We start from the raw sequence: 26,135 nt of genomic DNA, 5'->3' as shown, positions 1-26,135 counted from the left end.
GAAGTCACTGCCAAAGCTTTTGGCCACAACTGTATATAAAAATAGAAAACAATTATTTTAAATTGTTCATAATTTCACAATATTATTGTTTTTGCTGTATTAATATATAAATGCATCGCTGGTGAGCAAAGCTGCAGCTTTAACAGTAATGCACTTTTGTGACACACTCTCAGTGTTCAGTCCCATTCAGAGATTCATCTGCTAATTTAGGGGTTAATCCACTTCTAATGGAGCCCAACAGCTACATGTTTAAATCCTCAAAAACAGTGGTGTCCTTTGGGCAAAATGATGCCGCACAGGCTCCTCCCCCGAAGTGGCCTTGTATGGGCTATCATAGACATCAGCACTGCCAGCTATTTTAAATCCCACTTCCAGATGGCTGGTGATCATGGAAGGCTGTAAACATAGGCATGAAAACCAGGCCCAGCTTAGTCTGCCACTGCCCTGCTGCCTACTTTGGACTTGTGCCTATTGCCTCCCTTACTTCTGATCCATTGGACTGGGGAAGCTGTCAGATGGAGGATGAGCCACAGTCTGCCAGAATCCTCATTACAATGAAGGAACAACATGTTTTTGTATTTTTATGCATGCATGTAGCAGAGATGTTCTCATGTTTTGCTGACCCTTTTTCTGAGCCCTATTTGTGTGACAGAGGTTACCCAGTCTGTACGGATCCCCATTCTCATTGGCTCTGGTGTAAGTCATGATAATGTGGAGCACTACCTTCAAGCAAACACCATGATCATTGGCTCCCATTTTTAAAGAGAGGAGTTACAGGCCAAATGGTGTGGGTGCTGAGAGAGTCAGGAGGTTCATGGGGAAGATACATGAACTGCGGGAGTAACTGTTGTAATTCATATTGTAAAAAGAAAGAAAGAAATATGAGCAATGTGCAAATAAAATATTTATTTTTTCACTTTTAAAAGGTTTTATCAAACATTTTCTTGAAGATACAAAATAAAGCGACACCAAAAAAAGCATTTAAACATACAAAGTCAAAACATTTGTAACAATATGAATCCCTGGCAGTAAATCACAGCATAACGCTTTGTCATGTGAGTAACATTAAGATAGAATATCACCTTAATATTTGATGTAAAAAAAAATATGCATTGCCTTGTACAGTACAGTACAGTCTTCACTTTTTATTGTAGGCTTCAAAAGTTAAGTTTTTTTTTTTTTTTTTTCAGTTAACATTCATGCACCAGTCACAGTTAAGCTTAAATACAGATTCACACTAACAACATTACATTGTTTAAAAATATTAAAATCCTTGACTATCAATGCAAATTACTTGCAATTTTGTAACACTTGTTTTCAGAGTTATTTCAGTGTCAGACTATCAGTGAGACTTTCTCCTTAAAATAATACTACACTGCATTTAACAAAACGTTTTTTCTTAATCCATACTGGTCTCACAGGGGAATGGTTTCATGGCATGATTTGCAAACATACCTCCTAAAAATAACTATTCATATATCACAAGGCTGGTTGTTCAGTGGTTTCAGATTCAGTTTTTTTTCTCAGTAGTTGTACAGGCGCTGAGTGGGCTGTTTGAAGTAGCCATAGCTGCGCTCTGAAGGTGAGCAGCGTGTTCTTGAGAGGTTTTGCCTGTTGAGGGCACCACGGTTCAGTTTTCTGTGCTCATTATAGACTCTGGCACGCTGCACTGAGAGCAGAATGGTGCTGCAGGGCAAAGGGCTGCCCCATGCAGCTAACCGCCAAGAAATGTGACGTCTGGTTGGCACAGGCCTAAAGGGGGAGATTGACAAATCACAAGCCAACATAACCACAGTTACATCATGGAAATATAGGTTACATATTAGTGGGACATCAATGGACTTGTTCTTTTCATATTATTTGGGTATGACTGCCGTGCTTATGCCTGGAGCCATAAATGTGCCCCATATGGAATGCGACTCTCAATCCACAGACCTAGCTTTCTGAGTGTTTAAGAAATATTGTTTATTAGCTCATTTCAGACTTTTTTGAACTACCATTCAAAAGTTGGGGGGCAGTAAGATTCAAGGTTTAAGTTTTTAAAAGAAATCAATACTTTTATTCAGTAAGGATACATTAAATCAAAAGTCAAAGTGAAGACAAATATTTCAAATAAGTGCAGTTCTTTTAGACCTTCAATTAATAATAATAATGAAAGCCACAGTTTCCACAAAATATGCCTATATTAAGCTTGTTTTCAACCTTAATAATAAGAAATCTTTCCAAATCAGCATATTAGCATGATTTCTGAAGGACACTGAAGACTGGAGTAATGGCTGCTGAAAATTCAGCTTTGCCAACACAGGAATAAATTACATTTTAAAATATTTTTAATCAAATGCAACCTTGGTGAGCATGACACTTCTTTCAAAAATATTAAAAAAAAATCTTACTGACCCCAAATATTTAAATAGTATAGTGTATATTAAACATATAACGCCATTTTAAGCTCTAGAAATGAGTCCTGCAAATGATAATAGCTAATTGTCCTTAAATGTACCTAGCCTTGTCCTCTGTTTCTTCATCTGAGCCAAGGTCTTCCTGATCAGGCCTCGTCTGGTATACAGACATGCTGGGGTGCTCGATTAACAGGTTCTCAAGAATGTTTGTGTCAGTGGAACCAAGTGACAGATTCTCTGCACAGGAAGCATACATTACTTCAGTTCAACAACATTACTTAGGTCGATGGTAATTGAGAGAACTTCGTCTGGAAATACAAATTCAGGTCCAGTTCAGGTCCAATAAGGGATGTCAGAGCAGCGTTGACACTTGAATTCATGGGACATTTTCCCCCCTCTTTCTTTTACAGGCCCAATGAGTAAGATACAATATGAGGTATACTGGGTCTAGTTGTCAAACGGGTGTTTGCAACAACGATGATAACTGTTTTAAGTTTTAGACGGTAGAGATAAACATGTGTTAGATAAGTTAAAGCAATAAAATCACAATAGATACATTCAGACAAGATATGATGGTTGCATGTAACTGCTCAGCTAGTTTTTTTTTTTTTTTTTTTTTTTTTTTCACCAGCACATTTTTGTCACATTTTTAAATGCTACACATTTATGTAATGTATTACAATATGTCACTAGTGTACTTCACAGTTACTTTGATTTTTTACTTTTTTTATTTCATGCCATAAATTGGCCTTCATATGTCTAGTGACCTGCCCTGGTTTCCTTTATATTTCCACTATAACATACACAAGAGGCTAAATGAAGGTAATGACACTCACACTTTAAGCCTGATAAGATTTGATTTATATTTACATCAATAATGTAGTGTAAAAATCAGTCACATTTGCTCAATAATTCAAAAGTATAACCAAGATAACTCACCATGTATCTTTATAATAACCCATTCTCCTTCATCAAACTCGAGGAGGTTCGCACAGTTATCAGTTTCTTCTGCGTTATCATTGTCTTTCTCTTCTCTTCCCACCAGCTGTGCAAGTATTCTACTGATCATTTTCTGTTATGGCTTTGTCAGACTGCTATCTGTAAAAAAATAAAAATAATAAAAATAATTTAAAAAAATCAATAAAGAGTTATGTTGCCCTCTAGTGGAGTCGACCCCCAAACAATATTTTCCCTTTAGTAAGACATTGAAATGATTTTGCATGCAAGTGTTTCTTTCTGTTGCTAATGTTGTTGATGGAAAGTAGCGCACAAAATGTTTCAGGTGTCACATCAGACACTGTAGACAGCTTTACGAAATATTAAATGTAAGATCATTTTCTGCTGGCCTGGTACAACTAATGCACTTGGCACATATCAGCTGGTTGACCTGGACATGCTGTTCCCGTCCACAGATGGCTTGCTTTTAACATTGTCTGGAATCTCTTTCTAAATTTAGATCGATTTTAGACTAAATTCTTATATGAATCAGAATCAGATCATGCATACTCCTGTACAGGATCAGATATGTGCAGGCATGTCATCCAACTCTGCCAAAGGCAAAAACTAGGGAGTATTCTGCAAACTGAATTCTTTGAGCCCAGTGTACAGACACAAAACTGCCATTTTTATTTATTTATTTTACTGAATAGCATTCCCCTTAAAGAGATAGCTTATTTGTACACATTAAATCAGATGACTTAATCCAGCATTAACATTTCACAAATATGCACTTTGAAAGGCCCCATGATGAAGACATCTGTTTGACTTTTCATCAACTCTATATTTTTAAACTCTTTCCAAACAAAGGGAATCCTGGTTCATTTACCTAGGCCTACTGTTGTTATTTTTTTTTATAGTATTTTATTTTATTTATTTTACTATGTTTCGTTTTTATCATCAATGAAAAACTAAACACTGTTGTGTTTATAATTAATACCCTAAAATGATCTCCATTCACAGCGGTAAGTGGGACAGGAAGGAGTGATCAGCTGTGACCATGTCAAGCATCTTGTTTACAGTCAAGCGCTGACTGTACATTTCTATGAACACGACAGAAATAAAATAGACGGATTATCGAAGAAACTAATTAATGAACAACAAAATAAGACTAGCAGCGTTTGTCGATACTGTCCTTCAGAAAGTTTCAATGGAGCATATTAATAAACTAATAAAAACGGTTTAAACACACTTGAGTGTTTAATTACAAAACAATCAGCTTAATGTAACTGTACAGATCAGCGCAGTTTTCTCGAGAAAACACATTCACAGGAAACTTTAAACTGCAAAGAAATTTGACATTTCAGAAAGAAGCGGTAAAACAACGTTTAAGGTTTGCCCACCTTGTTAGTTGTCAGAAAAGTAGTTTTTTTTCCAGCATAAAATGCCTCTCCTTTATCTTAATTGTGTCGCAGTCGCTCCCGTCGGTGTACAGTCTGAACTTGTTTATGTAAGTTACCCGAGGCTCCTCCTCCTAGTTCTTGACTCGACCTGACGTCGACAGGCTCCGCCCACGAGGCGGGGCGTCAGTGGTATTCGAACATGCGGATGTTGTTGTTTTTGCGCTCCAAATGGTTAATTTGTTGACAAGACTGACAAACACCACGGATAAGTGTTTTTAACTATTTTGATGAATATGACAGTCCTACAAAATCAACTTCTGATATAGATAACAATGACAGCTATAGTAATAACTAGATAAAGAAACGTTCAAGACAAACCCCTTTCAAAAGGCTCTATCAAATTACATCAGAATTACACTTTTTAAATATTGAGAACATTTTAACAATACTGTTCTATTAATCATAATGTAAAAAAATTGCTCAAAATAATCATGATACGAGTTGTTCATGGTTTCCAACATTGATAATAATAAATCAGCATATTACAATGATTTTAAGGGATCATGTGACAGTAAAAACTGGAGTAAAGGCTAATGAAAATTCACAGCTGTCTCAATGAACCCTTTCAACCTCAAGGACCTGGAGATTTATGCAAATCAGGAGTGGTCCAAATGTGATGTGATGGCTGTTATCTGTGGTTTGTTCATTTACTTGGAGCTTATAGGCACTAATGATGTTACATATGACACCGAGCCGAGAGAGCTCAACGTGCTGCAAATAGAAAAGGCACCTGCAAATTAAGAAAACAACTTAATCAATTTGACAACACACACACACTGCAAATGCTCACAACACAACCAAATAAAGAAACGTACTGCAAATAGAAAAAAGCGCATGCAGATCAAGAAAACAACTTCATCAATTTGACAACACATGCACTGCAAATGCTCACAACACAACAGGTAGGCCTATAATCAAAGCTTTATTGGCATGTCGAGCATTTACAGTAGGCTATTATTTACAAAAATATTCAGAACGTTAAGTAAAGAGATCGAACTGAAGGGAAAAATGAATATAAACAAATATAAAAATATAACCAATAATAATTGGATAATAATAGCCTAACAATAATCAGAATCAGAAAGAGCTTTATTGCCAAGTATGCTTGCATATACAAGGAATTTGTTTTAGTGACATAAGCTTCCAGTACACAGAGACAACAACACACAGACAAAAACAGGGACAAATATTGGAAAATAAATCGAAAAATAAATAAATTGTATGAACAGTTGTTCTATAGATGATAATGGAATAGAATAGAGTGAGATGCAGAGATGTACTTGGATGAAGGGGTAACAAATAAATATAAGGATATTGCACATTTTTATTGCATAAGTGGGGAACATTTAACTGTTCATGAGGTAGATTGCCTGGAGGAAAAAAGTGTTCTTGTGCCTGGCTGTCCTGGTATTTGCGACTCTGAGAGATGGTGGTTCCCAGGAACCTGAATGACTCCACTGCAGCCACAGTGCTGTTCATGATGGTGAGTGGGGGAGTGCAGGGGGATTTCTTCTGAAGTCCACGATCATCTCCACTGTTTTGAGAGTGTTCAGCTCCAGGATGTTAAGACTTTACCAGACAGCCAGCTGCTCAACCTCTTGTCTGTAAGCAGAGCTGTTCCACCATGTTTCCACATCATTGATAGGGGCAGGTCTGCACATCCCTTGCTGCATCTGGGTCAGCTTCTTTTAAGCAATGCTGGTTCTGAAATAGGTGACAATTTTCTTTGCCTTAGTGCGGATGTCACAGAGGGCAGAAACCTGGTCGAATGATTATTTAACCATTAAATTAAGTGCATGTGCAATGCAGATTGTGTGCCTCATTTGTAGAATCTTTGCACAAGCAATCATATTTGCTGCAGCATCTGTGACAAGGCATTTGACCTTTGCCTTGATTTCCCACTCCTCCATAATTTTTTTTTTTTTTTTCAAGGGCTATATTTTCAGATGTGTGATTATCTGAAAACTTCTGTACCCCCAACAAGTGGCAGGTTATGGTCAGGTAAGCACCCATGTTAAGTAATGTCCACATATCTGAAGTTAAAGACCTGCCTTGTTACATTTCAGCTTTGGCCTTGATCCTGGCTTCCTTATATTTTGAGTCCACCATTGTCTTTAAGGCCTAAAAGTGCAACAAAAAAATAAATGTAAAAGAAATGTTATCCAGTGTAAATGGTGAAATTGGACTCTCATTATTTTAAGATCAATGTCTGCGCCCCAAGGATTCTAGTTGCCCCTAACACTTACAAGCTTATCAGGATACAAGCTTATTAGGAGTGAAAAAAGTGTACATGGTTTGGTTTGGGGAGAAAGAAATGTGTGTCACATTACATCCCCTTTAACTCCTGATGGCAGACCCCAGACAGTAGAACATGTTTTTTTTTATTCATTTTTATTTTCAAACACATGTAATATTGCTACATTTTTAGTTAGGTAATTTGAATATATATTTTTAATAAATATATATATTATTCATTTACCTCAAGTTATTCATATTTTTGCACATTTTTTCTTATAGGGATAATTCATGGAAAATTTGCCATGCTAAGTAGAAAATTTCTACTAAGATTTTACCTGGTAGAAAAACAAATACTGTTAAAATGAATGTCATGATTCCCACTATGACCACTAGATGGCAGCAGAGGCTCATTTATTGTCTCATTTACCATTTCCACTCTTCCAATTCCAATCTTTTCACGTGTTTTGCTAATGGATTTATATTTAGACATTATAAAATCACTATTGTAGCATTTAAAAATGTCTTTATTGTCAAATTTCAGCATTGTTTTGTACTGAAAGAGTTTTTAACTCACTGGATCTACTTTAATCACATAGATGGCCTTTTTTATAGGCATCATTTGACAACGACATGACATTCAGCCAAGTATGGTGACCCGTATTCGGAATTCGTGCTCTGCATTTAACCCATCCAAAATGCACACACACAGCAGTGAACACACACACACACACACACGCTGTACATTCACTCCCCCCACCTACTGTACAATTCCTGCCGGCCCGAGACTTGAACCTGCAACCCTTGGATTGCAAGTCCAACACTCTAACCGTTAGGCCAGAGTGGGGGGCAGCTGTACCCCATTTGTGTCTGTCCACATCAGCGTAGCACCATTTTGGCGAATCTGAGCTGTACACAGGCATCATATGCTCTTCTGTGTCAGCCGCGCCACAAGGATACGTTTTCTACATATATTTACACTTTGTTTTGAAAGAAAACAGCGCATCCTGTGTCGCTGCTGACAGAGAAGAGTGTACGCTGCCTGCCCGTACACTTAGTTATGCCAAAATGACGCTAGGCTGATGTGGAGTGACACAGAGGAGACAAATTGTTGAATAAAGTAGTTATTTTTGTTTTATTCGCGTACAAAAACGCTTCATAATGTTACAGTTGAATCACTGATGGCAGATGGACTATTCTGACGATGTCTTTCATACTTTACTGGACCTTGACAGTGTAATTTACTTGTCAGTCTATGGGACAGTCTCAAGCCTCCCTGTTTTCATCCAAAATATCTTAAATTGTCTTCCGAAGACGAACAAAGCTTTTAGGGGTTTGGAACAACATGGGGGTAAGTGAATAATGACAAAATTTTCATTTTGGGGTGGAGTATCCCTTTAATAGCTTGGACTGACAGGATCTTGAAGAGATACATAAACTAATCTGACTAGCGTTACCTAATATGAATGATCTGAGTGTGAGATGCGTGGTGTGTTGTGTTCATATTAATACTGTCATGGTGGCAACACAAATTAAAGCAAGGGGACACACAAGGTAGTCGGCTCTACATGAGAACAGACTGGGGAAATGTCCAAAATGTAGAGTACTTAAGCAATCCCACACTGATTTCACCCAGAGTGACTGCAACAGGCGTCTTTTAGCTCCTCTTTAAAGAAGAAAAGGTAAGCTTTTAAAAAATGAGTTTTAATGTTTATCATATCAATGTGACAAAATAATCTGATAGTATACTGATATAAAATAGATTTTGTTTTATTTGTTTTAAAATTATAGCTTATATTTTAATTGTTTTGTTTTTTAAAGGCATATTGTTTAATAAGTAGTAATTTTTTACAAACATATTTTTTTTATTTAGTATTTATTTTTCCATTGTTTGCTTGTGAAATGTAGTGAAAAAAGGCTGTATTACTGTGAGCAATAAAATTTGCATATCATTTAATATTTTGAAATAGTTGATATAATGATGCTGCATATGAATGGGCAACTGGCTGATTAAAGGTCTTCATTTGTGTTTGCATATCAGTGTGCGTTTCTGTTCTTCTCATTTGTGTGTAAAAGGGCAAATGATCTATTAGCGTTTATTTCCAGGTTTCTCTTGACATCACAATGAGCAGTCGAGTGGATGATGTTATGCAGCTTTGCTGTGAGGTCTCAGCCAGCAGGAAGATGAAAACACCCGTGAAGAGCTCTGGAAAGGGAGCTGCAGTGGCTGGTGGAGGTGCTTTTGTTGGGGGAATGGTTGGAGGCGCAGCCGGCATAGCTGTTGGTAAGAACAGCCTCTGTTTTCCATGCAGTCCATGAACTTTCATCTACTTTCATCAAAGGGTGGTGTTATAATATCATCTTTAGTGAGTTAGTGCAGTGTTTCTCAACCTTTTTTTGCCTTCAGTAAGGCTAATCCTTCATCAACACCAAATAAGATATTATATATTACTAGAAAATTACACACACACACACACACACACATATATATATATATATATATATATATACTAATATTATAAACATACATACACAAGATTGTTTTTATTATTTGACTCGTTTTGTTATTAATTATTTTAAACCTTTATAGTCCTAATATTTTATTTTAAAGTTATAATTTCTGTTTTAGATTTGAAAAAGCACAACACTGTAATTTGCGCCCTATTCTACTTGTTAACAAAATAAGCTAGTTATTCACCTTTACAAACATAGCTGATGAATCACTCTGTGCATCTCTTAATATAATATTACTCTAGGTGGTACTTTGGGAGGTCTTCTGGGAACTTGGATGACCAGTGGCCAATTCAAGCCTCTTCCAGAGATCATCAAGGAGCTGCCTCCAAAATATAAGGAGAAACTGTACTCTGATATCATGGGTGCATTGGGCACACTGGACTGGACAGACGTGGCTGGCCTCATTGCTCTGGTTATGGGCAGTGCCACTCTGCAAGAGCAAGTGCTTGCTGCTATACTCACTTTTGCCACTAAAGAGCTCAAGGCTGAAGTGCAGTATGAAAACTGACCTAGAGGATTGATGTCACCAGCCAGTGGTTCTCAATCCTGCATCCTGTTGCTTTTGTACTCTTGTTTCTGTTTCTCTGCAGCTCCTGTGCAGACTCCTCTTCATTGTCATTATCATCATCATAATCTTCTTCTTCTTTTAAGCAATAACAGTATAACCTTATGAAGACAATTAGCTATTTCTGTGCGTAATTTAGATTAGGCTATTCTAATAAAGCAGGTTAACAGGTGGCTTGTTTTGTGGTGGTTGGTTACACCAATATCTGAGTTTGAATTATTCTGAAATATTGATTATTTCCTCATTTGTCATGTGTGGACTATATTCCATAGGATTGCACAAATCCCTCTGCTTAGACAGTGACATCACTATTTTGGATTTACCTTTAGTACAAAGTGTGTGTGTGTGTGTGTGTGTGTGTAAAGCTACGTTGACTTATGTTATTCATACAATACCTACTCACAAATAAACATAAAAAACAAAGCCGACTGCAATGAATTTCTGTGCAAAACAGCTTTTACTACAAACACTTCCACACAAGAACATTGTTATCACACAAGAACATTTTGATAGAAAACAAAAAAATATTTGAAGTAGATAAAATTAGAATAAATAAAATGGAAATGTCTACATACTACATACTATTACTACTGTAAACTTTGCAAATAGGACATCAGCCCCTTCAAGTCAATGAACAATAACAAAGTGGGCAGCAATGAATGTCTGTGCAAAACAGTTAACAGCTTATCTGTGTGAAACACGCATAGGAAAAAACAACGACAGAAAGAACGGCTCCCCTCCAGCCGCGACTCGGCTCCGAACGTTCATGTTTATGAGCCGTTCAAAAGAATCGGTTCGTTCGCGAACGTCACAACTCTACTTATTTAGAGAGACGAGCCTTGTGAAAATCGACGCGTTTCAGAAGTCGCGCATAGAGGAGAAACAATAATGTGCAGTAGCCTATGTGGAAAATAATGTGGGTTTTTGTTTTTTACCTTAAACCGCATAAACACATTTCATCAAATACACAAAATAATGTTCTTTTTAGCAGCATCATATGACCCCTTTAAACAATGAAGTCAATATAATTTATATAAAAAAAGTCAAATGACATATTGCATGATTTTAATTGTTTCGTTTTTCAAAAAAAAAAAAAAAAAAAAAAAAAAAAAAAACAGCTAGGCCTACAGGTGATTTTTATTTTGGATAATAGTTTATCAAATATGTTTTATAAGTCTTCGCGGATTAAAATCCCCAGCTTCCTTTTTTTGTAGATACTTTTCATGCCAGGTTAATTTTATTTTGATAATAGTGGCCTGTAGTGGCTTATAAGTCTTCGCCGATTAAATGCAGAAGTTAAACTGCTTAAAAGTTGCCTATATGGACGGATCTGAGCACGGAAGTGCACGTCAAATACATCAAGCTCGTGAATATGATACCGAAAGTAACTCTTACTTTCTAAAACCCTGCTGAAGTTCGAAGACAATCGATCAGGTAAGAACTCAAATGTGAACTGAAATGTCAAATAGGCCTGTTTATTCGTAGGATTTATACAGCGCGTCATTATTTCATCAAACAATGAAACATCAATAGGCTACCTCTGAAAACACGAAATGATTGAAGAAATGTTTGTTTTATTGGCTGATTTTTTTCTTTGTTTTCTTTTATATCTATGTGTGACAATCGTTTATCGTTGTCTATCGCCAGGCTTAACAACACGTCAAAATGGCAAATCTAAAAGATGACATAATGAAACTCTGCTGTGAAATCTCGGCAGATAAGAGGATAAAAGCAGCATTTAAACAGTCAGCGAAAGGAGCCCTAGTTGCAGGAGGAACTGCTTTTGTTGGAGGGCTGATCGGTGGTCCTGCCGGTATAGCTGTTGGTATGTGTTCCTTCTATCCGCATTTCCCCCCTTTCAGTCCATCTAGTTCACTTCTTAACCACAAGATGTTGCTATAGTATTATTTTATTAATTTATTTTACTCAGGTGCTGCTGTGGGAGGTGCGCTGGGCGGATGGATGACCAGCGGCCAGTTCAGACCTCTTCCTGAGATCCTCATGGAGATGGGTCCCACACAGCAAGAGAAGCTGTACTCCGATATCATGGCCATAGTGGGCACACTGAAATGGACTGATGTTGCGCAACTGATTACTCAAGTTAACGGGAATGCCTCTCTACATGAGCAGGTGCTGGGTGCTGTACTTAATTTTACTAAAAACCAGCTCAAAGCTGATGTGCGGTATGAAGACTGACCGATGGAGGGTGAATGTCACTGGTTTAGTTTTGGTTATTGGTTACAGAACTAGAAGGACAAGTTGCTACTAATTTGCGTTATTCTTTAAAAGGCTGATGATGCATGGGACAACTATCTGAGCAATTTTGCTAGGCATTTTTTTTTTAGCAATGTTGTTTTGGCACTTTCCCATTGAGGATAGGTATAACAAATTTCTGGATACTTTAGATCGGTCATGAGACCTGTGTCTCACCTGGTTGGCTGTTAACAGCAATATTGCATTGCCCAAAGTTGCCCAGCAACATTGCTCAGAAAGTTGCTCCCTGTATAAATCAGCATTTCTGTCATTTTGTGAATTTTTAATGAAACACTATAGGATGAGATTTAAGATTTTTTTGGAACTTGCAAAAAATATTAGACCTACATGTTTAGGCCAGACATTTTACATATCAGAAAAAATAGACATGATCATACATGATTCAAAGCAGATGTTCTCATCATCCTTTTAATTTGTCAATGCAAAATGTATAATGTGGGTGTCACTGCGTGTTGACATGAATACATAAAGAAATACATAATAATGATGTGTAACTGTTTTTATCCCAAGCCAAAAGTGCAAAATAGAGAAGTTATTGTTCCATTAAAAAGAAAAACAAACAAACACACACAAAAACATAACAGCGGCCTTGTATGTATGTAGGCTATGTATGTGTGTGTGTGCGTGTGTGCTGTTATGTTTTTTCTTGGCCTGTAAAAGATCAAATGTGAGCGGTTCTGTGGGTGAAAATGCCTTGTTGTCACAGGAGAATGGCCAGACTGGTTCGAGCTGATATGAAGGTACTATAACTCTAATAACCACTTGTTACGATTAAGGTATGCAGAAAAATATCTCTGAACGCCCAACACGTTTAAACTTGAAGTAGATGGGGTATAGCAGCAGAATACCACACAGACTGCTGCTCCTGTCACCTAAGAACAGGAAACTCAGGCTACAAACTGAAGGATAACGTGCCATGTCACAAAGCTGAATACACCTCAGACTGGTTTCTCCAACATGACTCTTGAGTTCACTATAATCAAATGGCCTCCATGGTCACCAGATCCCTAGCTGATATGTGATGGTGGAATGGGAGATTTGCATCATGGATGTGCAGGAACTGTGTGATCTCATTACGGACCAAAATCTCTGAGGAATGTCTCCAGCAACTTGTTGAACTGATACCATGAAGAATTAAAGCAGAATTAAAGAGGGTCCAACCCAGTACTAGAAAGGCGTAAGCCGGTGAGTTCTGTCAGGGCCAATTTTCTCTTTTGTCCAACAGGTGAGCCTATTGGGAAAAGTACTGCATACACGCTTTTCATACAGGTTGTTTGGCAGTTTCTCAACACAGTTACATTACATTTAGGTGATGTTCAGAAACAAATTAAAAGCATTATGCAAAGTATCATAAGCATTACATCAGTTAAAGGGCCAGCTGCACACAGCAGCGAGCAGAGTGCGGAAGTGTGATGTCACTCGCAGAAACTGAAAGTAGCGTCAACAAAATCAAGAGGTAGGCCAAAGTCTGACAATTATATCAAAGCTCTAATGCAGTTTATAAAACAAAATATCGTCAAAAGCAGACGTAGGCTATGCAGATATACATATGTTATGTAGTCTAACTTGTTTAGCCTTATAACTTGTTTAGCTTTCTTAAGTTTGTTGTATTATAGTTTGTTGATAGACGACACCATAGTTTATATAGGCTACGGGTTTGTGTGCGGTGTTAAATCTTACATTTGAGAGTAGTCCGCTCTTTGATTCGTGTTTCTCCTCCTCAGGCAGTGTGTGAACACAACATAATGAGCCATCAAATAGACGATGTGATGGCGCTGTGCTGTAAGATCTCAGAGAGCAGGCAGATTAAAGCAGCTGTGCGGAACTCAGCCAAAGGAGCTGCTGTTGCTGGTGGAGGGGCTTTTGTTGGGGGGCTGCTCGGAGGTCCACCCGGTTTATTTATTGGTATGCATGCTTGTGTGTTTTTGATTTCTTGTCATTCACAAACTTTGACCCACTTTACTTCTTAACCACAGAGTGGCGCTATATTATCATCTATAAACACTTGCATGGTGGTTTATTCTCTGAAGCTAGTGTGTTGACTTTTTTTTTGTAATAACAATAAAGATTCTTCATTGGCATCAGTGGTTTCATGAAGAACCTTAAACTGAATCCTTATTAACCGTCTTAATAAATTTCGATTAACCTATGTAGAGAATGTTGAAATAAATTCATCAATAAAGTCAATGTTTAGACAATTTAATTTTATCAACTTTAAATTTCAAGTGAAGAAAACAGATTATTTTATCTTAACAATAATGGACAGTCTATTTAGTGAGCCTAGTGCATCACTAGCAGTTTGTTTCTTTGACCTACTTGATCTCTATTTTCTATTGTCGTACGCAGGTGGTGCTTTGGGAGGTGCCGCGGGATGGTGGATGACTAGTGACACATTCCTTCCTCTTCACCAGATCATAATGGAGATGCCTCCTCAACAGAAGAAGAAATTGTACTCTGACGTCATGGCAGTACTGGGCAAACTGGACTGGGTTGATCTGGCTCAACTCATGTTTCTAGTGATGGGTAATTCCTCTCTACAAATGCGAGTACTTACTACTTTAATCTCTTTTGCCACAAAAGAGCTCGGAGCCAAAGTGGATTATGTACAAAAATAGTGTGTTAAAGTCACCAGCTTAGTCTAAGCCAAGTTTGACTATCTGAAGAGCTTTTTTAATTTAGTTTTTTTTTTTTTTTTTACTTTTATTTTTCTTTATTATAAAGATGCTTGTAGGTGTTATGGTCGACTGCTTTTCCTATATTTCTATTTTAATCCAGTTTACCAGAGTCACAGAGTTTCACTGTAAACCTCAACACGTTTAAAATATTTAGATGTTTAAAATACATGAAATTCAAAAAATTGAGTAATCAATTAGTGAGTAAATCCAAGTAATTAAGCAATAATCTTTTTTAAAACACCTAAAATCAAGACCACCTCATTAGCCATTTCAGTTCAGTTAAAGGGATAGTACACTAAAAAATTTGCTCATACCATTTGTGGTGTGTGACTTTCCATTATGTAATATATGTTCTACAAAATAAAGAATGACAAATGGGTTTGGAACCACATGGGGAGTAAATGATGGCAGAATTTTCAATTTTTGGTGAATGATACATTTAATCAGTTAACCAGAGTTGACTTTTAGATTTGCAAGTAAAATAGTGTTGTTGTTTTTTTCATATTCATTTAAATTTTATTTTCTTAAAACACAGGATAGGATTTAGTTGACCTGAATCAGAATCATCTTTGAATTTTTGTTGTCCTTTAAGGCTGCAATACACTACATGACTTTTAAAGTCATCATACACTTACCAACTTTGTAAATAATCACAAAGCCGGCTCAAAATATCAAACATGTTTGATATCCTCTGACTGGATGGATTCATAGTCTGTAGCTAAAAAGTCTATGTCCATCATACACTACACGATTTTCTGTGCAATCTGTCAGCTCAAATCCGCAGACTGGCTCTGACTTTTGGCAACTAGCGTTGACTTCTCCAAACTGTAAATCGGGGGAAAATCATGGCAAAAGTTGTGCAGTGTATTCTAGCCTTTATGCAATAATCCATTCATATGATATTTGCATTGGTAGAGAATCACGCCCTGGGTCTACCTAACACACATCACTAAGAGTGACTTAAATGACTTTCTTTTGATTCAATAATAACTTAATTTAAACAAAACTATTCACATAAATGCTGAAAGCTTCAGTGTTATTTGGGGGCTACACAATATGCAAGATAAAATGTAATTCTAATTGTAACTGTAATTGTAACATGATTGACACAGCGTTATTTCATAACTGCAGGAATAACCCATGAACACATGTACCACGCTATTGTAATTGTGTTTACCTGACGCTTTATATGCACTACCGTTCAAAACTTTGGGGTTGGTAATGTTTAGAATTTTTTCAGTGAATCAGTGCTGCATTTATTTGATCAAAAACACAGTAATATTGTGAACTATTATTACAATTTAAAATAACTGTTTTAATATATTTCAAAATGTAATTTATTCACGCAGTCATCACTGCAGTTTCCAGTGGCACACGATCCTTCAGAAATCATTCTAATATGCTGATTTGGTGCTTAAGAAACATTTCTTTTTATCAGTGTTGAAAACAGTTTAACAGCTTAATATTTTTGTGGAAAACATGATACTTATTTTTCAGGATTCTATGATGAATAGAAAACTCAAAAGAACAGCATTTATTTGAAACAGAAATCTTTTGTAACATTATGAATGTCTTATGTAACAATATGAATGCATCATTACTGAATAAAAGCTTTTATGACACGTTTTATGAATCTCATTTATGACACATTTGGTTTTGTCATGTAGATCGAGATTACAAGTGGTTATTGTAGACTATTTAAAATCTAAATGCTTTTCACATTAAGAGGTGTGTGGACTGGATAGGCCACACAAAATTGAATTGGATCATCATTTGAGCTTAATGTTGTAGAATACTGGCAATATTGCTTCTTGAGCATGGAAGAAATTGAGGATTTTTTCATGTTTAGAAGAGTTGATAATATAAAGTCTGATGATGATTTCATTTTTTGTTTAGATTTTTCTCATCACATTTTTTGAAAATGAGACGCGGTTGGCCATTAAATCACAGTGCCTTACTCTTTCTGTACTGTACTCTGTGGTTCGTGACAGTTTATGTGGTTTGCTGGAAAGCAGAAAACCTGTTCTTAGGGCAGCGTCTCTGAGGTCATAAGCTACACTCACACACCATGAGAACTAAACCAGAAGACATTCACTGTGTTCTACAAATATAAGTGCAAACACCAATTTATCAAACAGTGAAAATAATTGATTTATTTTAACTACAAGATGATTGTCAAGGTTGTATAGCGTCAGATGTTTGCCAAGAAAAACAAGACCGCTTCCTCATTTCAAGATGTGTGTGCATTTGCTAATTTCCCCCTGACTAGGACAACATTGCATGTTTTCTGGCGGTAAACATGAAAAGACTTAAAACCCTTTCAGATACACATGCACTGGTGACTCTAAAAGAATATTTCACCAAAAAAAAAAAAATCTGTTCCATGTCATTTCAAACCCAAATGACTTTCTTTTTTCTGTTGAACATAAAATATATTTATAGAAATGTCTTGTTTATTGTGTGTGTGTGTGTGTGTGTGTGTGTGTTTGTTTTTTTCCATACAGTTTCAGTGGTCAACAACATTCCTCAAAATATCTTCTGTTTTGTTCTGTGGAAGAAAAAACGTCATACAGGTTTGTAACAAAATGAGGGTGAGTAAACAATGACATTTTTTTTTATGTTTGGTTGAACTATGCCTTTAAGGGCAACAAAACCCAAAAACGTCAAATTTAAGTGTTTTCAATGTAAAATACAATTTCAGTATAGTTCATAATATCATTTTTCATATCTTGTGATTTTATAGTCACATTATTTGTGCATTTAATTTTATGCCTGTCCTACTGCCTGCAATGCGAATAAATTAAGCTTGTAAAATGCAAATTTTCACTACCACTCCGTTAAGCATGAGACAAATAATCTTTCAACTTTAGAATGAACTTTGCTTTACTCCAACTTTTCCAAAATCAAGCTCATGGAGTTTCTGTTCCATAAGACACTGCAGTGGACTGAAACTCACAATGTGTCACTTTTTTTCTCATTTTTTTTTTTTTCATAATTTTGCTGTTTGCTGACAGTTTTCTTTGGTATGGGGTCTCTGATCAAGTGGGTTGCGTTTTAACACAATTTGTGGGTTTCCTGCTCTATTTTCAATAATAGTAACAAGTGAAGTATGTGAAAGTTGATCTCAGCTGCTAAACTGGTTTTGTTAGTTACTGTAAATACATTGTTCCGGACAAAGTGCCAAAATTCTGTCACGGAAATTATGTTGGACATTTTGCAAAACAGAAAAGGTTTAAGAGTTCTTTACTCTCTTATACCACTATCATATGTATTGTGTACAGTTCTCATGAGAGGGAAAACTGCCTCAGCCTGCATGTGCACTTTACAGCTCCCTTAGGATTCTTTCCCTCTTCAGCTCTCTGGCCTTGGTAAAATTATGCTAAATTAATGTTTCTCTGATTATTTTCAATGTAATTGCCTGAGACTAAGGCTGCGTTTACACTTGGCATTAACATGTGACCTGTATCCGGATGTTGTCTACATACACATTGAAAAGACAAGTTTAAACGCACTTGTGATCAGAATGTTATCCGATCAGCGTGTCCTGGTCCAGATGTAATCGAGGACGCCTTGTGATCAAGTGTAATGCAAACGCAATCCAGTGTCTTGTAATGTCCTGTAAGGATGATTTGTGCGCTTATAACTCCTTTTGAAGTGCACAATATTCCTGCCCTTTAGTTTTTAAATCTGTAAAAAAAAAAAAAAAAAACTAATTTTTCAAAAAATGATCAAGCACTTTGTAATGCATCTTCAAAGTTTAACATTTAAATTATAACTCAAAACTGAGTTCTTCCTCTTCACATCCAAAGTCACTCTAAAACCATGTAAATGATGCGATTTATTGAAGATATATGATCAGTCATGTGTGTCACCTGGATTAAAATTCTGCAATTATGTCCTGAAAAAGAACGTGGTCTACTTCCAAGATTTTCTGTTTTATATTTACTTCCCTTAATATCAATTTAGATGGTCTCTAATTCTGTATAGTGTTACAATATAACAGAAAATGAATTTTGTGTGTGTCTATTATGTTTTGTTTTTAATATAACATAATATAATAATATAGAGTAAAATGTACACCATTCTGCTTTTTAATGAAAATATAATAATAATAACAATAATAATAAACTTTATGATTAAATTAAATTTGATTATGTGGCTGCAGTCTGTGAAAACGTTTCATTGGAAGATACGATCAGTCATGCAACTTGGACTAAAATATTGAAATTATGTCCTGACAAAGGGTGTGATGTTTGTATGTTTATTGCAATCTATTGTAATACTTTCTTTGATAACTTAATCGTCATAGGTCTTAGAAGTAAGAATACTTCTGTTGAAGATATTGAATTGAATGTAATCCACACTGTTAGAATTTAGGAATGTTTTAATTATTTCTTCAGTTTATAAATAAACATTTACAGTCACAGATAATGGTTTGTGTGTGTTTAGTACACTCACCAAAGTATTTTATAATAATGCTTATTTATTGTACTGATTGCAAAAGTCACAGTGTTCACTTAATATACATATATAAGCTATAATATAAACATTTGTCATTCAGTGAAGTTAGATATACATACATTCAAATATACATACATACAAATACAAGTGCAAAACACAAGTCCCAAAAGTGACTCAAATACATTTGTGCAAAACACTTCATAATTACTGCTATTCATTTCAGTCTCTGTGCCTCTGATAAGTTTGAGCATAGTTCATAATAATACTTTTTCACATCTGTTAAGTTCAGAGTCCACTGATGGGAGGATTCCTGTGCTCGGCCTTTATGTAGCAATATGGGGAGTAATCCTCATCCTCCGGGCTCTTGAACCACTTGGTGGGCACCTGGTACCCCTGCTCACTGGACTCCTCATCACTGGACGTCTCAAACTCAGGTATTGTTGGCGTGTCCTCTACGGAGTACTTCTTCCAGTGCTTTCCCTTAGCTCTCTTATTTCCCTGCTCTTTTCCTTCATGAACCCTGCTCACACAGGCCCGGCAAATTCTCACCGGTCTGGAGGAGATGTTTGGCATCAAGGCCCGGCTCTTTGAGCATGCTTTACATACTATATAGCCGCACCTCCTGCAGTGGTGCCTCCGATTGGCAACGTTGAATAGCTTTGAGCAGCGCATGCAGATGGCTGATGCCATGTCAGGGATCCAGGTGGCAGCGAAGTTCCCCGCAGCACCGTCAGTGGGGAAGCCCTTAGCTTGCACTAGGAGGGACTTGTACTGCTCAATATGTGCCATCCACGCATTCTTTTCCTCAGACGAGGGCGCAGACACGTAGAAAGACTTGCGTGGCGTGCGGATGAGCCATTGGTTGGGCATGGCCATTCCGTCTTCCAGATCTTCCTGCTGCACATCCTCCAAAGGAATGAGTTTCTGATTATTGTTCCAGAGACCGGGCACCATGATGCTACCGTAGACCAACACGTCATTGAAGAGGAAGAACGCTTTGGGTTTGGGTCCACGTCTGCACAGCTTTAACAAGCAGCCCTCTCCCACCAGAAAACGGCCTGGTTTTAGAAGCATCTTTCCAGTGCGGCCAAAGGTGCTCTCCACTGCCTGAATTCGCTCACGGTTCTGAATAGTAAAGGTCTGTTGCTCTGCCATTTTGGCACTGCCTATAAAATGTAAAAACAATGATAAGCTCAAGTTGATTTTGATGGACTTATTGATTTTTAGCTGTACTTTAAAAGGACTTTCACAGCTCATTACTCTAATAAACAAAATTATACAAATATACAGACACAAAATAAATGTTTAAACATCTTGAATATTAATTCAACAATACCTGATTTCTGTGTAAAGCAGTGAGTTATCGTTGGTTAAACAGACTCTGTATCTGTTCGCAGTCTCTTTGTCCTTCAAGCTCCAGTAAAAAATCGTTCTCTGAGTGTTCAGCACTAGAAATCTCTTCTCACTTCGGGCAGGTTGTTTGAGACAGCCCTTTTATAATGTCATGAGCTCGTCTTTCCTGTTTGAAAGGGGGAAATTCCACATGTTCTCAGAAGTGCCGCTACTATTTTAGAGGTGTAACCTTCCGTGTGCTTGACTGGCACAAACTAAAAAAAACACACTCAAGACATATAGGTACAAAATAAAATGTTTTGACCAAATGTCATGTCAGATTAATTCTCTATAGAGTCCTGAGTGAAGAGGTAATGTATGCTGTCAAAACATTTTTTTTAGAACTCAACAAACTAAAAGTTTAAGTACCAACATTTCTAAAGCTGAAACAAAAATTACATCTAAATAGAAACAAACTGCAAATGTAAAAAGCTATAATTTTAATAAATACATTAATAGTATAAAATAATACTAAAATAACACTGATGCATAACAGAGTCACTGATGGACTTCAAAGCAACAATATAAAAACATATCTTTCTCATATCTGTAGAATTGTTACAGGGAAGGCTACATCACTTTTACACATAACACTAAAGAGGGGGAAATATTTGCTTGAGTAAGTGGAAATAAAGGGCAACTGAGAGGATAATTTCAACAGGCATGTGGAAAACTAAGATATTGAGATACCTAACAACTGGCTAAAAAAATACACAAGGTATACTGAAAAAAAAAAAGGTGGTAGATTTAGATGCAGTGGATGAAAAATAAAATAAAATCCAGAATACTTATAGTTTTTAACAGTAAAATAGTGATACAAGAAACAAACACATAAAACTGTCAAAACAAGTACCTGTATATGTGCACTGGTGGCTCAGCAGTTTAATTTATATTTCACATCACAGTCATTCTGTTTCCCAACCAAGTCATTCATACAAATAAAGCAGAAATGTAATGTAGTGGTCAACTACAAGCATGATTCTTTCCATCTAAAAGTCCTGTTCAGATTTTTCCCCTTACATTCTTTCATTGTAAATGAATGTGATAATGTGTAATTGTTGTTTCTCTGATAAACAGTATTGAATTGGATAGCAGAGAACACCTTTATCTGACTTACTAAGCAATAAAGTCAAAACAACAATGCAACTTTGACCCTTAAACCAGTCAGATGCCATAACCAGCCAAACAAGTTTTTTGAACAGAAATCTCTGCAAACTGAATGTAAACAACATGCTTATATTAGCAAGGTCTATCCATTTAATGCACAGCACAATCTGAAACTTTATATATGACAATTAATAGGCTATAATGTTTCTTGTAGAACTAAAAAAAGTGATTTCAAGGAAGTGCATATCCGTATGATGCAACACTGTTGACAGTGATTTCAGAGACGACAACATATAATCTAAGACACCTCTTTTCTCATAAAAGACACTGAACACCAGAATGATGAATAGACTTTATGTGTTACATCCATGGTTGACGTATTTCAGTACATAAGCAGCCAGTGTTTTTCAGCTTCCTTCAACTCAAACACTGTTCAAAATCTGTACTATGCTCTCAGAAAAAAAAAAAAAACAAATAAAAAAACTAAAAAAAAAAAAAATAGATTATTTGATATTTAGCACTAAGCAATAAATATATAATTATTAAAGAAACTCTTACGTATTTAATTAGAAAACCTGTTCTGTGTCTTGTATGGGAAGGATGGAATTCCCTGGCATTACTGGAAGAGGCGTTTGAGTCACCCAACAAGGAAAAAACCTTGACTAAATATCAGGCCCGGTTTCACTGCAGGGGAAAAAATCCCTGTTTTGTGAGCAGGCAAATATAACAATTTATACTTCAGTGAAACAAAACCACATAATTTATTCCAATTTTGCCATTTGAACTGGAGATCTGAAGTGGTGCTTGTAAAAGTACAAGTCTGAAAACACTGCTTCTAATAGTACTTTGTTTAAAGTTGTAAAAAAATAAACATTATATAACCTACTTAAATACCTCCTACTATGGGAAATTATTGTACTATTGAATTATTGTGGATCTACTATTATACCATGTAACATTACATTAACAATTTTTTTAAAGATGTTCTTAGGAAAGTATATTTATTTGTAATTTTTTTTTTTTTTTTTAGCATTAGCAGTGCTGCTGACTACCCTTGAAGATATAATAAGGTCATAAATAAAGTTTGTGGGAACCTTGTATAAAAATGAAGTGACAAGTACCAGGGATTGATTAAGAGAGAGAGAGAGAGAGAGAGAGAGAGAGGGATGCTTTGATCGAGAGAGAGGGAGAGAGAGAGAGAGAGAGAGAGAGAGAGGGAATAGAGAGAGAGAGAGAGAGAGAGAGAGAGAGAGAGAGAGAGAGAGAGAGAGAGAGAGAGAGAGAGAGAGAGAGAGAGAGAGAGAGAGAGAGAGAGAGAGAGAGAGAGAGAGAGAGAGAGAGAGAGAGAGAGAGAGAGAGAGAGAGAGAGAGAGAGAACTGAGGAGGTTAAAATTCATTCTTCCTCCCTTCTCTTTCAAAAAGGACTCCCCCTGGTGGACAATCAAAAACTACTACTTTTCATAAATGCCCAGTATACTGTAGTTGCATGCCTGGTTAGATTCAAAACATAAAAAAGGAGTAAAAACAATAATAAGAAGAAGAAGCTAAGAAATCCATAATGATTAAATGTCTCTTAATTCTCCAGTATGAGCCATGATGTTTAAAACTTCCCATTACAAGTCAATAGTTCCTTTTATTTTGAATTTCTTTGCCGACCGCTCACTGGAGCGTAGTTCAAACTTGCTGCCATAGATGTGCGTTACGAAATCCCCGATCTCCACACTGAACACACTATTCCTCTTCGGTATAACTGAAGAAAAAGAGAGTAGGGGAAATGTCAATATCCAAAGGGAATTAATGAAGAACATATGCTCTACAATGACTGAGCAACACTGTTCGAGGGGTTAAAGTGAATCAACACAATATATTTTGACAAGACCTTGTCCTCAGGTGCATTTGACACAAGGGGCTCTGAAAGGTGGCTAATGACTGATGAGGAAGAAGTGTTTTAATGACAGGAAGAGGTTTGGACTAGGGCTGTCACTACTACACTATTATCATGGCCAACAACAAATTCATGATAATGATATTATTGTGATATATATATATATATATATATATATATATATATATATATATATATATATATATATATATATATATATATATATATATATATATATATATATATATATATATAGATAGATAGATAGATAGATAGATAGATAGATAGATAGATAAAATGCTATCAATCAAATTCATCTTCGACACGTCAACCACAGAGTTACTGTAATGAATGTGTAAATTGTCATTTTTGGACAAACTATCTCTTTAACAGGATATCGATACTCATTTTTTTATATATCAGGGTTGTCCTCACTACTAGTATATTGCCAGACCCCTATTCTAATACAATTTTCATGATGTTATTTTGACATGATTACCACAATGCATTATAGTAAACTGCTAATTTCTCATATTTCATTTTTTTTAAGGCTCCACCTTCCTCTAGTCTAATGGACAAAAGCTTGTTTGGCAGCTTTGAGTACTGACATACTCACTCACAGTAGTGAAATGATCTGAAACTTGTACAAATAATTGATATTTACACACATACCTTTTAGTTTGTCCTCCTTTGTAATGATTTTGAAGACGTGCTTCAGTTCCTGTACCAAGATGCCAGTTAGACCCACATATGAGGGGCATTTTGATCGGACAACTGCAAGGAAAAGAGATGAGAGAACATGAGGTTCCACTACATGCATTATTTGAAAATCCAGCTATACTGCTGCTAAAGCAAAAATGTGTTCCTTTGTGCACGACGCTGTACCTGTTAAGACAGCACCATGGAAATCAGCTTTCAAGAGCTTCTGCTGGATCATCTGTGGGTTGCTGTATTCAAAAGAAACAGGCAGCACATTCATGGAGCGTTAGCAAGACATTCTGAAGAGCATCTTCCTGCAATTATGACGACACACATCTTACCTTCCTGGTTTCAATCCATTACACAGATCCACAATGTACTGTTTCCATAGCTCATGCAGAGGCAAGAAGAGGTCATATCTACGATCATAACCACAGACGAAGATGCATGAGTGATTTTAGAGAGAAGCACTACTTTTCCTGACATAATATAGTGTGTGATACAACACTACAGTGTGAAAGAGAGTATAAACGTCGATTTGAAAGGAAACATCTAATAAATACTTTTGATGTTCAGGTTTGAGCTGGAATATTTTAAGCTGTCTTCTTTCTTTGGCATTCAGTCCCTTGGCCTTTCTCGTCTTTCCCTTCTTCTTCATCGGTCTTTTATATTCCAGTACCACTGCCTTGCGCAACATCATTTCCTCAACGTCTTCATCCTTCATGTGGGGAAGGCTATTCTTTAGGAATGCTTTGGTCAAAGCATCCGCTGCCGTTCCATGCTGAGACTGCAAAAAGCAAGATATTGACACGTTTGTAAAGTTTCTGTACATCATTCAGCGCGAGTCCATCTGCGTCATTGGACTGTTCCATGATCTAAAATCTTAAGAGATGCAGGGAGCCCCTAAACAGAGATTCAGACTCAGACCATGCAAAGATCCTCAATATAAAGAGATTTATATCGAGGTTCTTTGCATGGTGCAGATTTAAGATAACTAACGTTACTAATATTTCTACAGGATGGAACAGCACGGATTAGGAAACTTATGCTAAAGATAATCAACGTGAGTCACCTCAACTCCCAAAATATCGCTTTGCTCTGGTGGGATTCGGGATTGCACCACACCTGGGAAAAGTACAAATAGTTAAATAGTGTCAGGAACCATACAGATGTTGTTCATTTTGTTCTCTTTTGGCAAAGAGTGAGTAATTTAAATGACTTTAATGTTGAGTTTAGCATGGAAACAGGATCCAAGATGATCGCTACACAACTTATTAAACAACATAAGATTTAATCGGATTGAAAACAATAGAAAATCATCATCAAACTTACTCTCCATAGCTCAAAACACACACAATCCAACAAAACACTGCAGCTGCGCTGAAATCACACGTGCTGACAGGACAGACGAGTTGATCACTGATTCAGAGTCAGACAGGAGTAATCGAGCACGGCATCATTCACCACAGATTTACAGGCTGAAATAAGAAATAATAGCGTAAAGATTATTTATTTCTTATATGAAAAAAA

At 36.5% G+C, this 26,135-nt stretch overlaps 6 protein-coding genes across 6 annotated transcripts; 3 read left to right on the top strand and 3 right to left on the bottom strand.

Annotated features, from left to right (window-relative positions):
* Window positions 1-891: 891 nt before the first annotated feature.
* On the bottom strand, window positions 892-4,883 carry LOC109082358 (tumor protein p53-inducible nuclear protein 2-like). Its single transcript, XM_042755478.1, has 4 exons — window positions 4,739-4,883; window positions 3,339-3,497; window positions 2,501-2,636; window positions 892-1,752 (listed from the first exon to the last, which is right to left on the bottom strand). Exons 2-4 carry the CDS (start codon window positions 3,466-3,468, stop codon window positions 1,524-1,526), a joined length of 495 nt encoding a protein of 164 aa, XP_042611412.1. The 5' UTR covers window positions 3,469-3,497; window positions 4,739-4,883; the 3' UTR covers window positions 892-1,523.
* A 3,532-nt stretch (window positions 4,884-8,415) lies between these two features.
* Window positions 8,416-10,285, top strand: LOC109066199 (protein C19orf12 homolog). The gene is made up of 3 exons (XM_042755479.1): window positions 8,416-8,715; window positions 9,140-9,317; window positions 9,790-10,285. Exons 2-3 carry the CDS (start codon window positions 9,158-9,160, stop codon window positions 10,053-10,055), a joined length of 426 nt encoding a protein of 141 aa, XP_042611413.1. The 5' UTR covers window positions 8,416-8,715; window positions 9,140-9,157; the 3' UTR covers window positions 10,056-10,285.
* Window positions 10,286-11,404: 1,119 nt separating this feature from the next.
* On the top strand, window positions 11,405-12,870 carry LOC109066202 (protein C19orf12 homolog). The gene is made up of 3 exons (XM_019083217.2): window positions 11,405-11,546; window positions 11,760-11,937; window positions 12,043-12,870. The coding sequence occupies exons 2-3, from the start codon at window positions 11,778-11,780 to the stop codon at window positions 12,306-12,308; spliced, it is 426 nt and encodes a 141-aa protein (XP_018938762.1). The 5' UTR covers window positions 11,405-11,546; window positions 11,760-11,777; the 3' UTR covers window positions 12,309-12,870.
* Window positions 12,871-13,765: 895 nt separating this feature from the next.
* Window positions 13,766-16,686, top strand: LOC109066201 (protein C19orf12 homolog). The gene is made up of 3 exons (XM_019083216.2): window positions 13,766-13,842; window positions 14,111-14,291; window positions 14,733-16,686. The coding sequence occupies exons 2-3, from the start codon at window positions 14,132-14,134 to the stop codon at window positions 14,999-15,001; spliced, it is 429 nt and encodes a 142-aa protein (XP_018938761.1). The 5' UTR covers window positions 13,766-13,842; window positions 14,111-14,131; the 3' UTR covers window positions 15,002-16,686.
* Window positions 16,687-19,313: 2,627 nt separating this feature from the next.
* On the bottom strand, window positions 19,314-20,677 carry LOC109066203 (pleckstrin homology domain-containing family F member 2-like). The gene has a single exon (XM_019083218.2). It carries the CDS (start codon window positions 20,675-20,677, stop codon window positions 19,808-19,810), a length of 870 nt encoding a protein of 289 aa, XP_018938763.1. The 3' UTR covers window positions 19,314-19,807.
* Window positions 20,678-23,298: 2,621 nt separating this feature from the next.
* LOC109093339 (ribonuclease P protein subunit p29-like) lies at window positions 23,299-26,083 on the bottom strand. Its single transcript, XM_042755476.1, has 7 exons — window positions 25,938-26,083; window positions 25,678-25,730; window positions 25,169-25,392; window positions 24,947-25,024; window positions 24,792-24,853; window positions 24,579-24,680; window positions 23,299-23,771 (listed from the first exon to the last, which is right to left on the bottom strand). The coding sequence occupies exons 1-7, from the start codon at window positions 25,942-25,944 to the stop codon at window positions 23,635-23,637; spliced, it is 663 nt and encodes a 220-aa protein (XP_042611410.1). The 5' UTR covers window positions 25,945-26,083; the 3' UTR covers window positions 23,299-23,634.
* Between the last annotated feature and the right edge of the window lie 52 nt (window positions 26,084-26,135).

This window comes from Cyprinus carpio, unplaced genomic scaffold, assembly GCF_018340385.1.
Source record: "Cyprinus carpio isolate SPL01 unplaced genomic scaffold, ASM1834038v1 S000006709, whole genome shotgun sequence".
Taxonomy (NCBI): Eukaryota; Metazoa; Chordata; class Actinopteri; order Cypriniformes; family Cyprinidae; genus Cyprinus; species Cyprinus carpio.
Note: the sequence above shows the minus strand (reverse complement) of the source record. Positions and strands in the feature narration are given on the sequence as shown.

Excerpts from the sequence above, each read along its gene's own strand:
- LOC109066203 (XM_019083218.2), bottom strand. The coding sequence starts at position 20,677 with ATGGCAGAGCAACAGACCTTTACTATTCAGAACCGTGAGCGAATTCAG.
- LOC109093339 (XM_042755476.1), bottom strand. Across the intron at positions 24,681-24,791 it reads CCATGGTGCTGTCTTAACAG|TTGTCCGATCAAAATGCCCC; the intron begins GTACAGCGTCGT and ends TTTTCCTTGCAG. Across the intron at positions 23,772-24,578 it reads AAAGGAGGACAAACTAAAAG|TTATACCGAAGAGGAATAGT; the intron begins GTATGTGTGTAA and ends CTTTTTCTTCAG.
- LOC109066199 (XM_042755479.1), top strand. The coding sequence starts at position 9,158 with ATGAGCAGTCGAGTGGATGATGTTATGCAGCTTTGCTGTGAGGTCTCA. Across the intron at positions 9,318-9,789 it reads CGCAGCCGGCATAGCTGTTG|GTGGTACTTTGGGAGGTCTT; the intron begins GTAAGAACAGCC and ends ATATTACTCTAG.
- LOC109066201 (XM_019083216.2), top strand. The coding sequence starts at position 14,132 with ATGAGCCATCAAATAGACGATGTGATGGCGCTGTGCTGTAAGATCTCA. Across the intron at positions 14,292-14,732 it reads TCCACCCGGTTTATTTATTG|GTGGTGCTTTGGGAGGTGCC; the intron begins GTATGCATGCTT and ends TGTCGTACGCAG.
- LOC109066202 (XM_019083217.2), top strand. The coding sequence starts at position 11,778 with ATGGCAAATCTAAAAGATGACATAATGAAACTCTGCTGTGAAATCTCG. Across the intron at positions 11,938-12,042 it reads TCCTGCCGGTATAGCTGTTG|GTGCTGCTGTGGGAGGTGCG; the intron begins GTATGTGTTCCT and ends TATTTTACTCAG.
- LOC109082358 (XM_042755478.1), bottom strand. The coding sequence starts at position 3,468 with ATGATCAGTAGAATACTTGCACAGCTGGTGGGAAGAGAAGAGAAAGAC. Across the intron at positions 2,637-3,338 it reads GGTTATTATAAAGATACATG|AGAATCTGTCACTTGGTTCC; the intron begins GTGAGTTATCTT and ends CTTCCTGTGCAG. Across the intron at positions 1,753-2,500 it reads GAAACAGAGGACAAGGCTAG|GCCTGTGCCAACCAGACGTC; the intron begins GTACATTTAAGG and ends CTCCCCCTTTAG.